At 47.6% G+C, this 15,000-nt stretch overlaps 1 protein-coding gene across 2 annotated transcripts in view; it reads right to left on the bottom strand.

The window, feature by feature from the left end:
* The window catches only part of trabd2b (TraB domain containing 2B), an 84,298-nt gene that overhangs the window by 23,253 nt on the left and 46,045 nt on the right, over window positions 1-15,000 (bottom strand). For both annotated transcript variants that reach the window (XM_048253670.1, XM_048253671.1), the window contains exons 3-4: window positions 7,973-8,119; window positions 878-1,052 (exon numbers count right to left, since the gene is read on the bottom strand). In XM_048253670.1, the coding sequence (XP_048109627.1) occupies window positions 878-1,052; window positions 7,973-8,119 (322 nt within the window). The remainder of the gene's footprint in view (window positions 1-877; window positions 1,053-7,972; window positions 8,120-15,000) is intronic.

Here is a 15,000-nt window from a genome sequence, read left to right as displayed (position 1 = left end):
AGTTAAAGAATTAAATTCTAAAAGGTAAGCAAAACCTAAACCCAGATCTGTACAACTATAAGCACATTCTTAACTTCACACTTTTCACAAAACACTAAACACTAAACACACTTCTCTACTTCAGACACAGAAATGTCATGCTGATGACCCCATTGATCAAACACAGCCATAAAGACACTCTGGTGCCAAACTGTAAACTCAGCTATATGTTCTGTTATGATTCAGTGCAAAATGTAACATTTTGGGAATGGATAGATATATTGAGTGATTTTACAATGTGGAGAGAAAACGAATGTACACAGTGTACAGGCCTGAGCTTGTGTGTCGTGTTTGGTCAGTATATTCTTGTAATCTAAATGGTGCACTAATCTTACTACAACAATATCTCAATAAGTCAATAAGTCCTGTACACTGAGGACTTTTTTTTCTCTCCACATTGTGAAATACACTACAGTGTTTCTTAAACTTCTTACACACAAAATCTTGTGCATATCATACCATTTTTTACAGTAAACATGTCACTGTAACCCCATTGCCCCATATAATACCATAACCCCATACCAAATCTGCAAATCCATATAATACCATAACCCCATACCAAATCTGCAAAACCATATAATATCATAACCCCATACCAAATGTACAAAACCATACACTAATTCTCAGCATTTGACTCAGTTTTCAATTTCATGGAGGAATCCAATTATCAAATTCAACTGATTCAATTTCTTTATCTTTAAATGTTTGTGACTTTGTGACACATCAATTAAGGCATTTTGTGATATACTGTGATGCCACTTACTAACTACAGTGTATGTAATGCTTAGAGCACGTACGATGGTGCCACCACACGTTGCGTTACGAATAGTTAGCTCACCTGCTCCGAAGGCAAAGAAGAAGCTCTGGGAGGGGCTTCTCTGCAGCAGGGCGGAGACGCGGCTCGCCATTCGCTCGTTGCGCTTGTAGATGAGCTCCTGGCGGAAGTAGCTGTCAATCTGCTGCGCCGTGATTCGCTCGTGGGCTGGCAGGGAGCTGTTGATGAAGTGAGGGAGCTGAGGGAGGGAGGGGCAGGCCAATGGGAGGAAGAGGAAGAGAGAGAGAGGGTAAGAGAGAGAGAGAGAGAGGACAAGAGAGAGAAAGGGAGAGAAAGAAAATATGGGGTGTTATTGATAGACTTGGCATCCATCTGTGAAGTGATGGGAGTATTTGTGTGTGTGGCAGATAAAGAGAGAGAGAAAGAGAGAGAGAGAGAGAGCGAGCGAGCAAGAGAGAGAGGATATGTGTGTGTGTGAGTGTGCTGGAAGGCCATTTGCTTCTGACATTTATTCCCGTGCTGCGTGGCGTGACCGGCTCCTGGAAGCCGCTAACGTGTGTGTGTGTGTGTGTGTGTGTGTGTGTGTGTGTGTGTGTGTGTGAAAGGGGACTCTGTTGCGACCACCGTTGCGTGCTCGTTAATTGCTTATTGATTGATTTACGGCAGACAGAGTGCTGGAGCGATCGGCTCTTGGCCTCCGGCTGGCCCAGCCTGGCTTTCATTCTACAAGGATGAGTGAATGTGTGTGTGTGTGTGTGTGTGTGTGTGTGTGTGTGTGTGTGTGTGAGTGTGTGTGTGTGTGTGTGTGTATGAAAGGCTATGAAGGCATAAAGAGGGGAAAACTAATTGAGAGGAAAGGAGGGGAAAGCAGTAAAGATGATCAGTAGCTTTTCATGCGATCGTTTGCACATGTGTTTATTTTAGATTATAGCCATTTTATTCATGCCGACTGTTTCTTCTTACTTTCACTGTTTCTAACTGATACTATGGCGACGGTCGACCTTGGACACATAGCTACGCATAAATTCACAGAAGTAAAAGAGAACAAGAGACATACAGAGAAGATGTAGAGGAGTACAAAAGGCTGGAGGAGGTAAAGAACAGACAGCAAAAAGAGAAAGAGAGAGAGAGAAAGAGAGAGAGAGAACTAGACACTATGGAAAAAGAGGGGACAGGTGTGATAGAGGGATACCTAGCCTAGCAGAAAGGGATACTGGATGAAACTGAAGAAGAGAGTGGGTGAAAAAAAAGAGAGCTTCCTGTAATGAGAGAGGACAGGAGATGAGATGAGATGAGATGAGAGGTAGGAACTACGGTGGGAAGGTATGGAGATGGAGGCAAAAAGAGGGATTTAGGGAGCAACTAGGTTTATGAGAAGGAATAGATAGAGAGAGAGAGGAAGAGAAAGAGAAGATGTAGGGCAGAGGTGTGTGTGTGTGTGTGTGTGTTTCTTAGTGTTTATGACTATCTCTCTCTCTCTCTCTATGTGTGTGTGTGTGTGTGTATGTGTATGTGTGTGTGTGTGTTTGTGTGTATCTGTGTATGGGTAGTGTGTTCATGGTCATGTATGCATGTATTGTATGCGTGTGCAGTATCCATGGGTGTGTGTGTGTGTGTGTGTGTGTGTATGTGTACAGTATGTGTGTGTGTGAGGAGGAGGATATCTCTGCAGCAGGCTGCACCTGAGCCTGATCCCAGCAGTGCTCAGAGGGAGTATCAGTGGCTCCCGCTGCTGCACACAGGTCAGAGCAATTGTTAGGAACAAGTTCCTCTCCACTTCCTGACCAGAGCTCTCCCCAGTGGGCATGGGTAGAGGAGGAAGAGGGGAGGGGGGGAGAGAATGAGAGATAGACAAGAAGAGAGCAAGGGAGAGAAAAAAAGGAGTGGAAGAGACTGAGAAGAGAAAGATGAAAAAGAGGCAAATAGAGGTATAAAGTTTAAGAGAGAGAGAGAATGTTTGACAGTTTGACTGAATAGAATAGTGTTTTTGAAAATTATGTGTACATTATGCTCTCTCTCTCTCTCTCTCTCTCTCTCTCTCTCTCTCTCTCTCTCTCTGTGCCTGTGTGAATTCCCCATCATATGGCAGGGCTGTGAGCCAGCTGAGCACTAGAGGGAATATCTCTATATTGGGCTCGCAGTGTTTAGCCATGTTTATCTGAAAGATTCCTGTTTAAGCTCGACATATCACAACAGCCTCAGCTGCAAGGCATACACACTGGACCCCCGACTGCTGCCTCATACTCCTCCCTCTGTCTCTCTGTATCCCTCGCTCCATGCATCTCTCCCTTTCTCTGTCATACAGCTTGTCATGTGTTTTCTAACATGTACTGTCTGTTTATTCCAGTGTGATTGTACAGAAGGTCCATTACGTGACAGTACACATCAACTGTATGTGCTGTATATGTATGTGTATGTGTGTGTGTGTGTGTGTGAGTGAGTGGGGTGTGTGTGTGTGTCTGTGTGTGTCTGTGTGTGAGTGGGGTGTGTGTGTGTTTGTGAGTGTGTGTGTGTGTGTGTGTGTGTGTGTGTGTGTGTGTGTGTGTGTGTGAGACTGTGTGTGCATGTGTATGTGTGCGTGCAATGTGTCTGTGTGTCTGTGTGTATGTGTGTGTGTGTGTGTGTGTGTGTGTGTGTGTGTGTGTGTGTGTGTGTGTGTGTGTGTGTGTGTGCGTGCGTGTGTGTGAGACTGTGTGTGCATGTGTATGTGTGCGTGCGATTTGCTGTGTGTATGTGTGTGTGTGTGTGTGTGTGTGTGTGTGTGTGTGTGTGTGTGCGTCTGTGTGATGTGTCTATGTGTGTGTGTGTGTGTGTGTGTGTGTGTGTGTGTGTGCGTGTGTCTGTGTGAGTGTGTGTACATGGGCCCATATATGCGTACAACCCATGCATGCAGATGTGAGTGTTTATATGTGTGCTCCTACTGTACTCTGAGGTAGAGATGCATGAGCTGTTTCTAATGGCTTGCGTTCAGGGCCTTTTTTCAGCAATCCTCCCCATTTTCCAGCATCTCTATTTTCTCTCTCTCCCCTTCTCTCCTCCTTTTCTCTCCTCTCTCTCTCTCTCTCTCTCCATCTGCAGGTCTGCTCTGCTCTCTCTCTCCATCTGCAGGGTCTGCTCTCTCTCTCTCTCTCTCTCTCTCTCTCTCTCCATCTGCAGGTCTGCTCTGCTCTCTCACACTCCATCACTCTTTCCCTCTTCTCCACCGTCAGTGTTTTCTCGGGGCACATCAGAGCTCCGCTCTTGCAGTCTCTCGACTTTGCTTCGTATGGTAAAGCTGTTTGGAGGCAAACCGCTGAGCATAAACCAGCTAAACCTGAGAGGGAGGCACACACACATCCTGATAGGACAGTCAGGAGTATCTCTCAGTTTGAACAAAAGTAACTGTAAGAGAAAAGGTACTATGTGAGGTGCCAAGAACATATTACTGTAATGTTTTTGTGTTATACAGGAGTGTCACTCACGGGTATCAGATAGTTGTTTGATGATATACTCCTTTGATGCACCCACTTATTATTACAGTATATATGACTACACACTGTATGCAAACAAGGCATATAGGTTTATTGCTGCTGTCATATAGTGCTCTTTCTTTGTCATAGCCTAGAAATCTAGACGCACCCTAGCGGCGGCAAATTAATTTGCTCAGCCTGTACGTCTAGTAGCAAACCATAGGAATTTCTATTGGCTAACACCGTGGATGTTATTCAATCACAGCGCTCTATTTTGTTAGAGAGTCTTAAGGCGGGCTTAACAGGATAACGACAGTCCTGCGACGGTGAACAACAAGGAAGGTGGCTATGGCGAACAAAGAGCGGTTGTTTGAATCGGCGTTGGCGTCAACTTTGGAGGAGTTGGACTTGTGCTTTTCTTTGAAAGTTGAGCAACACAATGCACTTAAGTCATTCCTTTCAAGAAGGATGTATTTGCCGCTTTAACGGATAACGGATATGGTCAGAAGGCTGGCCTATTGCATGCCTAGGCAGTTTGAAAGACAATTCTCTGCCCCCCCTTGGATTATGCGAGTTGAATGGCTCGATTCCAGACTATACATTTCAATGATATAGGATGGCCCGCCAGGCTAGGAGTGTTACTCACGGGTATCAGATAGTTGTTTGATGATATACTCCTTTGATGCACCCACTTATTATTACAGTATATATGACTACATACTGTATGCAAACAAGGCATATAGGTTTATTGCTGCTGTCATATAGTGCTCTTTCTTTCTTAAAACACATTACCTTTCCTCTCATTCTTTCTCTCTTTCACCAGCACCACAGAGTACATGCTTATGGCACCAATATAATGTCATTGTCGGTGCGCCAAACCACATTTTTCCTTCCAGAGGATGTTTGTAGTGCTAGGTTTAATGGGCAATTCCGCGCAAAACTGTCACATCCAAAACGGCAACACAATGCCATGGTATTTCGTTGGCGTTATGGACGTGACAGTTTTGCGCGGAATTGCCCTAATAGATTTATCATATCACAGATATTGTTTATTACACACAGTCAATGATAACTGGATGTATATATACATATATTATAGATATTCACATGCAGTTATCATTAACCCTACCCAAAACATCTGGGAGGGCCATATGAAACCTGCTGGCGGGCCAATATCTGGTTCCCAGGCTGTATCTTTGACACCCCTGACATTAGACATTTTATCGATTTCGTGTTTCACAGTTCATCTTGATCTTGACTTCATCCTGAGGAGGCTGGGCCGGCTCTATTCAGGCCTGTGTTTTATAGGAATCCCTTTCACCAAAGATGCCAAAGCTGTCACCTCCTAGCCAGCCCCCACCTGCTCTCTGTTCTTGTCTAATAATCACAGTAATCCAAGAGGTATTTCCGTTCATCTGTCCCGAGTGTCTCTATCTATTTCCCCTGTCCTCTCCTCTCCTCTCCTCTCCTCTCCTCTCCTCTCCTCTCCTCTCCTGATGCCTGGGCTGATGAGTGGCCTGTGGGGCTTTGAGCACATGGACACGCAGAGTGGAAAGGAGAGAGAGAGAGAGAGAGAGAGAGAGAAGATGAGAGAGAGAGGGGGGGGTAGAAAAAGTGTGTGTGTCAAAGGGAGGCAGAAAGGGAGAAAGCGAGAGAGAGAGCTGTGTATTTGTACATGTGTGAGAGAGAGAATGTGGAAGAGAGAAAGAGAGTGTGTGTGTGTGTGTGAGAGAGAGAGAGAGAGAGAGAGAGAGAGAGAGAGAGAGAGAAAAGAGGAGGGAGGAGGCCCTGCTGACTGAGAGTGTTCAAGACAGCAGTGGATGTGTGTGTGTGTGTCTGTGTGTGTGTGTGTGTGTGTGTGTGTGTGTGTGTGTGCGTGTGTCTGTCGGGGGGAGAGTTTCGGCGCACACAGATAACTTATCACAGGAAGGCCCATTAGCTGCGCTCCGTCCTGCCCCACACAGGAAATATGGAGCGACGGGGAAATATTTCCTCCCTTCCTCACCCCCTCTCACTGGGACCCTGCGGCGGCTGCTGCTGCCGCTGCTGCACTCCTGCCCTGGAGCCTCTCCTGTGTGTGTGTGTGTGTGTGTGTGTGTGTGTGTGTGTGTGTCAGCTTCCCAGCCCTGCTATCTCTATCTCTGCTTCTCTTCACCTGTCGTTCACCTCTTCCGTATCTATCTTTCGCTTTTCTCCACTCTCTCACTCATTTGCTCTCCCCTTAACACAATCTTCAGCAACACAGCACCTCCTGCTAATCTCCTCTGTCTTTCACCCCAATTTCTTCTCTCTCTCCTTTCCTTCTTCTCTCTATCTCTCTCTCTCTCCCTCCCTCCCTCTCTTTCTTTCTTCACATCCTTAACATAAGTGTGCTGTGTGGTTATGCTATGCTAAGCTGACTTGGGGGAACGTGGGCCCAGTTGAGTAATCTATGTTGAAACAGTTGAAAGACATTAGGCTTTCCCTTAGCTGTCTGGATGGCCGTTAGCGAGATGAAGATTGAATTGTGGGAGCTAAGGAGGTGGGGGAGGGGATGAGGGGGGTTTGGGGGGCTTGGGGGGGTCGGAGGGTGTGGGGGCTCTGGATTAGAGTTCATCCATCAGGGAGCACCTGCCTCTCAGGCCCCAGGTTCCCAGAGATGGCTATACATCACAACACTGAGGTCTGGGCAGAGACTGATTGTAATAACATGTGGTAAGCAGGCTTCAATGGGCTGTAATGCAGGCCTGGGGGGCTTTGGAGGAAGGAGTGGGGGGACTGAGGAGCACCTTGCTTTGTTTCAGTGGGACATTTTTACTTTGAGAACCACTGCAGTGAGCTCTAATCATAACAAGGGGCTGTGTCAGTGGTAAATGACAATGGTATTGTGCAGACTCGGCAAGAGGGATAATGGCTTGCATGTGGTGATTAACGTCACAGACAAGAAATACAGTACAAGAGCTATTTCATAACATATACATCTGAAGGACAAAAATTCACAGTGAAAGAATTTCACTTAGTTCAGCTCAAATCTATTGACTTCTTACGGGGCAGTTTTGGTAATTTGTCTAAGTGCTGAGACTTACTACAACAGCACATGGAGTTTTATAGTTTGTGTCACTAACCTGTAATAGCTGCAGTATGTTGGTTAAGAAAATAAAGGAAGTAATTATTTTTGTTTTTATAAAGTGGCTTTTAAAAATAGAATCAGTATCATTATAGTTGTGATTGCCGTTCAAAGTGAAAATTAAATTACTTGTGAAAGGAGGTGATAATTCTAATTCGACAGACGTTAGGTAGAAAAGGTACAAATTCTACTGCAATGTATGAATGACTTAATTGGGGATTTGGAATAATATAGTTTTGGAGAGCCAAGAATAGCTACACCTCTGAACCTCAAATCCATGCGGATATTCGATGTAACAGCACACCGTCTCATGTCGTACTGATCACATACAAACAGTGTTCTTGTCTCTCCAATTAGCCTAACGTGAGGTGCATCCAAATTCTTTGACCAGAGGCGAACATTCAAGGAGAAAATGTTTTCTTTGAACTGCTAAATCTGAAAATGTTTGAATAAGCATTCCAAAATGTTCAATTTACCCTTCGTCCAACATGTCCAGCATGCATGTTCATACCTCTTCAGACGGCTTACAAACTAAAAAAGTGAATGAAAAACTATTCGCACCAGTATAAATAGCAGATCATGACGGCCAGAGCGCTGACCCACCTGTGAGGTGTCATGGTTAAAGATGATGGCGCCGAGGTCCCCGCAGTTATAGTGTGTGATGAGGTCCTCGGTGGTGTAGGAGCCCTGCAGACTGCCCGCGCGGACGCCTTCGTGCTGCAGCAGTGTGTGGTTGAGCGCAAACAACACCTGTGGGACAGAACAGAACAGGATTGGTCAGGACTGGTCAGGATGCAAGCATTTGTGACACTGGAAAAAAACAACTGGCCAGGAATGGGTTAGGGTTGAGGTTACATTAATAACACATGAGCTAACACAAGAATACTGTACATACACACTCCAAAAGTCACACACACACACACACACACACACACACACAAACACACACACACACACTCACACTCACACACACACAGGGATACATTCTGAGCAAGATGGCAATACTCCAGTCAAGGGAAATGGGAAAAGTGAAAGCACAAGGAGAGGCGCAAAAGAGGGAGAGTGCCCCTTTAAAAATAGCTCTCCCCGGGCCTGAGCGCACTGAATTTACAGCCCCCATTAAAATAAAAAGTAAACCCTCTTTAGGCTGAATTTATGGCGTGTAGCAGCCAGCAGCCCCAGCGACACAGCAGCAGCCGCCGCTGCAGCAAGCAGCAGCTGTCCCAAACACCAGGGGTTAACCTTCGGTCTGCCGTCAACCAACCAATGTCCCCAATCCCCCTCCGCACGCCCCTTCATACCACAACCAGCCCCCCAGCCCTCCCTTCACATCCTCCCAGCCTGCCCCCTGACTGAGGTCCGGCCACAGTCCAGTCGTCACTCACGCTCACCCTTTCTGACAGAGGCAGAGGAGGGGAGTGCGAGCTGGCGGGTTTTTTCGCTCGTGCGTGGCTCCAAGCCTGGCGGCTGTGGTGGTGATGGTGATGGCGGCGGTGGCTTCAATTTCACACAGTCGCACATTCCGATGGCTAACACATTCGTTTCCTATCACGTACGCTGTTGCTTGATTGCTCTCTCTCTCTCTCTCTCTCTCTCTCTTTCTCTATTTGTCTCTCTCTCTCCCACACACACACACACACACACACACACACACACACACACACACACACACACACACACACACACACACACACACACACACACTGACTCCCAACCCAGAGGGGCAGCCTTTGATGCTAATTGCTGATCATGAAGATTTACCTAAGGAGAAAAGTGAGGGTAATCTTTCATAATGATGGCGACAAGCGAGCAGTATGATTTGTATGCAGGCTTAAGGCTACATCTGGTTTATCCTATGGCCGCCAGGAAAACTTGGAACATGGCGTTTTGTGTTTTTCCGATCACACAAGGAAACCCAAAATGCAATCTGCTAGAATGCTAGAATGTCACTTCAGAGTATCTGTAAGCTCTTCTGGTATATGGTCACACCACGGAACAGCCAGCAAAAACCAAGAAACTCTCGCTGGCAAATCCCACCAGTATCATTCCACCCCCACTATCCCTGCATACACACACACACACACACACACACACACACACACACACACACACCATTCCCCAGAGTTTGGTCCACACAGCAAGCGCTCCAAATGCCTAAGTTCTCTTAAGAGAGAGGATCAAGGACAGAAAAGCACATCCATCTGACCACTGAGTAAGTGATCTGCTTATCCCTAAGGATCTCCTCAGACATTATCCTGCGAAAGCAGACTTGGGAACTTTTAGTTCTTTGGCCTCTCATCTGAAAATAAAGCTACAAATAATGGTTTAATTTCAAAGTTTTACTTCACTTAGATTTCTTAAGCATGGTACCAAGAACAATTAAGGCTCCTCTGCAAGATCTAGATGCTTTTCAAGTCAAAGACCCAACAGATTTCCCAAAAGTACCTAAAAGGTTTCTTTGTGGAGCCTTTATTAGTTTTCCTGCGCACACACACACAGACTGAAGAGAGAGTTTACTACACTGCCTCTCTTCCTGCCTGCATTCTGTTATTGTTTCTCATTTTGCCCTCGCACGCTAAGATCAACAGGACCTCACCCATCTCTGCCTTGCGCCAAAGCAGCAAAGAACAGACGCCGCGAGAAGCTTTTATTTAGTTTACTAGAGGTGACTCAAACATTCTATTTTGGGCTATGCATTTTCTTTCTCTCTGTCTCATTCCCTCCAACCTCTCTCTCTCTCTCTCACTGTCTCTCTCTCTCTCTCACTGTCTCTCTCTCTCTCTCTTTCTTTCTTTCTTTGCTGTGCCTCGTTTGCCAGCCAAACCGGTAATCCTGAAAATTGAGGGCCTTGATCGGCCGTCCAACCTGCTCCATAAGTGCAGAATGCACTCTCCCGCGCGCTCCCCTGCCTCCGGGGCCTGCCAGGCCCTCCTGGGGTGGTGCTAATGGATGGGAAAGGCTGGATGGTTCCTCCAGCGTGGCATGTGCGTCTCGGCTCGGCTCTGTGTGTTCTCTGCACTTTGTGTTCTGCGGTTAATTATATGAATTTTTATATCAAACTCGCGTGTGCTGTTTTATTGTCTTTGGTTCTCTTCTCCCCGCTATCCGGGTCAGAGCGAGGGTTGCTGGCCCGACCTGTGGGTGAGATCGAGCTGCGTGCTCCCTTTCTCTCTTTCCTTCTCTTTCTCTTTCTTTCACTCTCCTTCTCTCTCTCTCTCTCTCCATCTCCCGCCCCTAGACCCCATTGACCCGCAGCTACGATATGCCTGCAGCAGAACGGCGGCCTGCCAGGGCCAACAGCAAAACACACGCACATGGAGCACGAGCACACACACACACACACACACACACACACACACACACACACACACACACACACATTAAGGCACACAGCAGTGGTGCACTGGCCTCAGTAGTGATGTGATTATATTTCATGGTGCTGATGGAGGGAGACAACACCATCATGTTTTCATTCTGACTCTACCATTTCTATAAGATGGGAATGAAACCCTATCCACACCGGTTCAAATACTGTTCTGCATGAACCATAACAGGATGTCTGTGTAAAAAATGGGGAGTAGCCCCCTCGGCCCATCACCAACGCGGCACACAACTGTTCACCTATGGCACACTCAAATAAATCCATTCCCAACAACATCCCAACACACCCACACACACACACACACACACACATACACACACACACACACAGGCACGCACAAACGCACAGACACACATGCACGCGCAGGTGCACACACATGCACACACACACATATGCATACTCAGGCGCGCACACACACTCACACAGAAAGTCTTGCATATACACACACACACATGCTGACACATACATGCGCACAGGCCGGCACGGCCTGCGTTCTCAGTCTCTGTCGTGCTGCCAAGCCTGGGAGTTTCCTTTAAACAGAAAGGTTGGCAGTGGAGAGACAAGTGGAGGAGAAGAACAGGGATGGCAGGGACCAAGGGTGGCGCCCCGACCGACAGACAGACAGACAGACAGGAAACTCTGACTGCTCTTTCCTTACGCTCGGCCCGACAGCCGTACAATGTCACCATTTTGAGAGGGGCCACCGGTCATACGTGGCAACCTTACCATAAGCACATACAGTGCATTACGTTGACCCCTTAAGTCCACAGAAGAGACAGAGCGCTGCACTGAAATGACCCACTAATTAGGAACACATTATCGCACATGGGGCCCCAGCCAACCCAGGGCCTCGCTGCCTCTCTTATCAGAGAGCATCTGTGTGAAGAAAACCAGCTGAAGCGATGATTAAATAAAGGCGCCCTGAGAACAAAGCTGGAAGCTGCCCTCTTCTGCAGAACGAATGCAAGCGCTCTCTCTTTCTCTTTCTCTCTCTCTCTTTTTCTCTAGCTCTTTCCCAAAAGCGATGCATTCCAAAATTTCATTAGTGTTTGGACAAAAAAGAAACAGAAACGTGAAGATGAAAGAAAAAAAATGAGGGGAGAATGAAGGAGAGAATGTTAAAAGTTCCCCTTCAAAATGGAGAAGGGTTAGAGAGGGAGGGAGTGAGAGGGAGAGAGAGGGAGGGAATGAGAGAGAGAGAGAAAACACATGCACATTCATTTATCAACACATGTGCACATAGAAGCAATTGACCTTGAAGTGTATTAAACCTTGGCTGTTTGTTAGCATTAATGTTCCTTCTTTTCCGACTGAAACTTTGATACTTTTCGAAACATGTTATGAGGAGGTGCCGATGACAAGGTGTTGGACTGCCAGAGCCTGTCAGCCAACGCGCTCACACTAGCACACATTCTCCCTCCTCTCCTTCTTTCTTCCTCCCCCTTACTCCCTCGTTTCTTCTGAGCGGCCGCGACCGTGCGCCATACCTCAACGTGACGAAAAGGAGGATCTGAGACGAGGGAGTGTTCAACGTCGGAGGGTGAAAGACAAAGCGCACTTCAGGGAGGGAAAGAAACAGAGAGACCAATTGGAGAGAGAGAGAGAGATTGTCAAGTAAAATCAAGTCATTTTTATTTGTATAGCACAGTTAAAAACAACAGAGTTGACCCAAAGTGCAAAGATAGTGAGAAAGAGAGATAGCGAGAGAGAGAGAGAGAGAGAGAAAGAGAGAAAAAGAGAGAGAGAATGTGGATGGGAGAGCAAGTATGGCAAAACAAATAAAAAGATATGGGTATAGAGGCCGCCATGTGCTGTACAGCTGTCAGGCCTCTCCTTTAGTCCTGCACAATCTCTCCAGTGCCAAGGGGCATTATGGGATACCTCCAACCAAGCACAGGTGCATGGGAGACAGAAAGGGCCTGCGATGAGATGTTTACACTGGTCACCAATAAACCGCTGTGCAAGCCTGGGGGCCGAGGTGGAAGAGAGACGTCGTGGTCAATTGCCATTTAGATATGTGTGCACTGAACAGTTTGGATTTGTATTGGGTCTAATGGGATATATAAAAACCACTGTAGAGTGTGGAATACTCAGATGCACGGATGACATGACACAGATTTAAACAGTGAAAAGGTCCTCACTGCAAATCTTCACTGTCATGACTCAACAGCGCTGGCTTGCACTGAAAGGACTTCAAGACACTGGTCTTTGGCAGCTTTCTAAACTGGATATCCAAATCCTGCTTACTCTCCCACGTTATTCCTCTCACTTGCTTTTCCCATTTCCCAACTTCTGTTTCCGCCTCTCTTTCCTCCAGTGGCCGCTTGTGGAGGCCTTACCATTGAGCCCCATGTTACACATTACGGTAACATGCATGTGGTGTGTGTGTGTGTGTGTGTGAGGATGTGTGAGAGAAAGAGAGAGAGAGTGTGTGTGTGTGTGTGTGTGGGTGTGTGTGGGTGTGTGTGTGTGTTTGTGTTTGTGTGTGTGGCTGGGCCCTTGATGGAAAGCTCCTTCAGGCACTGTGAGAATCGGTGCTGCAACAACAACAGTCGAAGGCCCTCCAGCCCATCCACTCATCCCCAGCGGGGCCAGACAGCCTGGGGCCAGACACAAACAGTGGCCTCTGGCTTCCCACATTATGACTATACCTCCATCTCCTCCTTCCATCACTCCACCCACCTGTTCCCCCCTTCATTTGACCCTCCAACCTTCCTTACTTTATCCTCCACCTTCACACCCACAGCAAGTGTTGACTAGGCGGGGTGGGGTGGGGTGGGTGGGGTGTTGCTGTTTGGGAAGCGACTGGAAAACATTCAGACTATTTTTCCTCCTCATTTTCTCTTCACCCCCCCCCCCCCTCTCTCTATTCTCTATCTGCTTTTGTGTCGTCATGGATCTATTTACTTCCATCCACCAGCCCACCTAAAACAGTTCCAGATGAGGCTGTGCCGCGCAAGAGATCCTTCCAGATCCTTCCAGAAAATGTGGTGGCTGGCGGAACCGAGTGGAATGTCGGGATTCGCAAGGTCACCATGGAGTTACCCAAACCACTCCTGGGAGAGAGCTACGCTTTGCTTCGCTGCTGTCTACAACGTTTTTATCATCCAGTTTTTCGAACGAGTAGCCCTTTCTTTTGAGGTAACCCTGTACCCTGTCAGTTGCTATAAATGCAACATGGAAACATAAAAATGCCATCAAACTCGATTTCCAGAGCTCAAAGTTTGCCAGAGTATTCTTAACTGGCCCAAGGCGCCTCTTTGTGTAACTTTGAGTTACGTGAGGGTAAAAAATGCTTTCAAGTGATGGCATCTGGCACGGATAAAGTGGGCTGCACTGGTGTCTGCCAGCTCTAAGTGCCCATTGCTCTGCCCTCTAAGTGTTCCAGAAGTTTCTATACATTTTCACGTCCACACATCCAGGCTTTCCAGCCTTTCCTTTGCTTTAACACCTTTCAAGCCCTCTACACTTCTCTTTGCTTCCCTTCTTCACCTCTTCTTTTCATTTCTCTTTCTCTCTGGCACTGTGCTCTTCACACTCTTCTCTATCTAATCAAATCCTCACACCTCTTTGCCTGTCTCTGTCCCTCTTATCCTCCTAGTCTGCCTCTCTCTCTCTCCCCTCTATCTCATTCTCTCTCTCTATCGCTCTCTCTCTGTTTCTCTCTCTCTCTCATCTCTCTCTCTCTCTCTCTCCCTTCATATCACTCTTCCTGTCTTCTATCTCCTCAGCCCAGGAAATCTGGGGATTACCACGGGGCCAATCCCAGTGGCACAGGGGCCAGTCCGCTGCCCACCTCCCCCAGCCCCAGGGCCTGAACAGAAAGCCGTTCATTATAACCTGCCCTCCAAGCTCCAACCCGACCACCACCACTACCACCACTCCACTCCCCCACCACTCTAGCAGCTCTTCGCCAGCCCCCCTGGAGCACTGTCGGGGGGCAAGACATGGCTTGGTCCCCCCTCTCTGTCTCTCTTCCTCCCAGACCGGCTGGAGACAAATCTCCTCATCCTTCATTCTGATCTCCAACCACCCCTCTCCAACCTCCTCCTACGCCTCCCAGCGCCTCCTCCCACCCTCTCCTACACCAGCACCCTCCACCCTCCTCCTTCCCGACGCCAATCATCCCATCTCCACGGCTCCGTCCCCCCGTGCAGCGCTCCCCGCTCTCTCGGCTGACCCCTGCGGCTTCTGCGGGCGGCCCCGCTTAATAACGACCTGCGGGAGGGATTGCCTCCGCTCTCCTTAC

The sequence above is a fragment of the Alosa alosa genome, chromosome 9 (genome assembly GCF_017589495.1).
Source record: "Alosa alosa isolate M-15738 ecotype Scorff River chromosome 9, AALO_Geno_1.1, whole genome shotgun sequence".
Lineage (NCBI taxonomy): Eukaryota > Metazoa > Chordata > Actinopteri > Clupeiformes > Clupeidae > Alosa > Alosa alosa.
The sequence above is the reverse complement of the archived record's forward strand: the minus strand, read 5'-3'. Positions and strand labels throughout refer to the sequence as shown.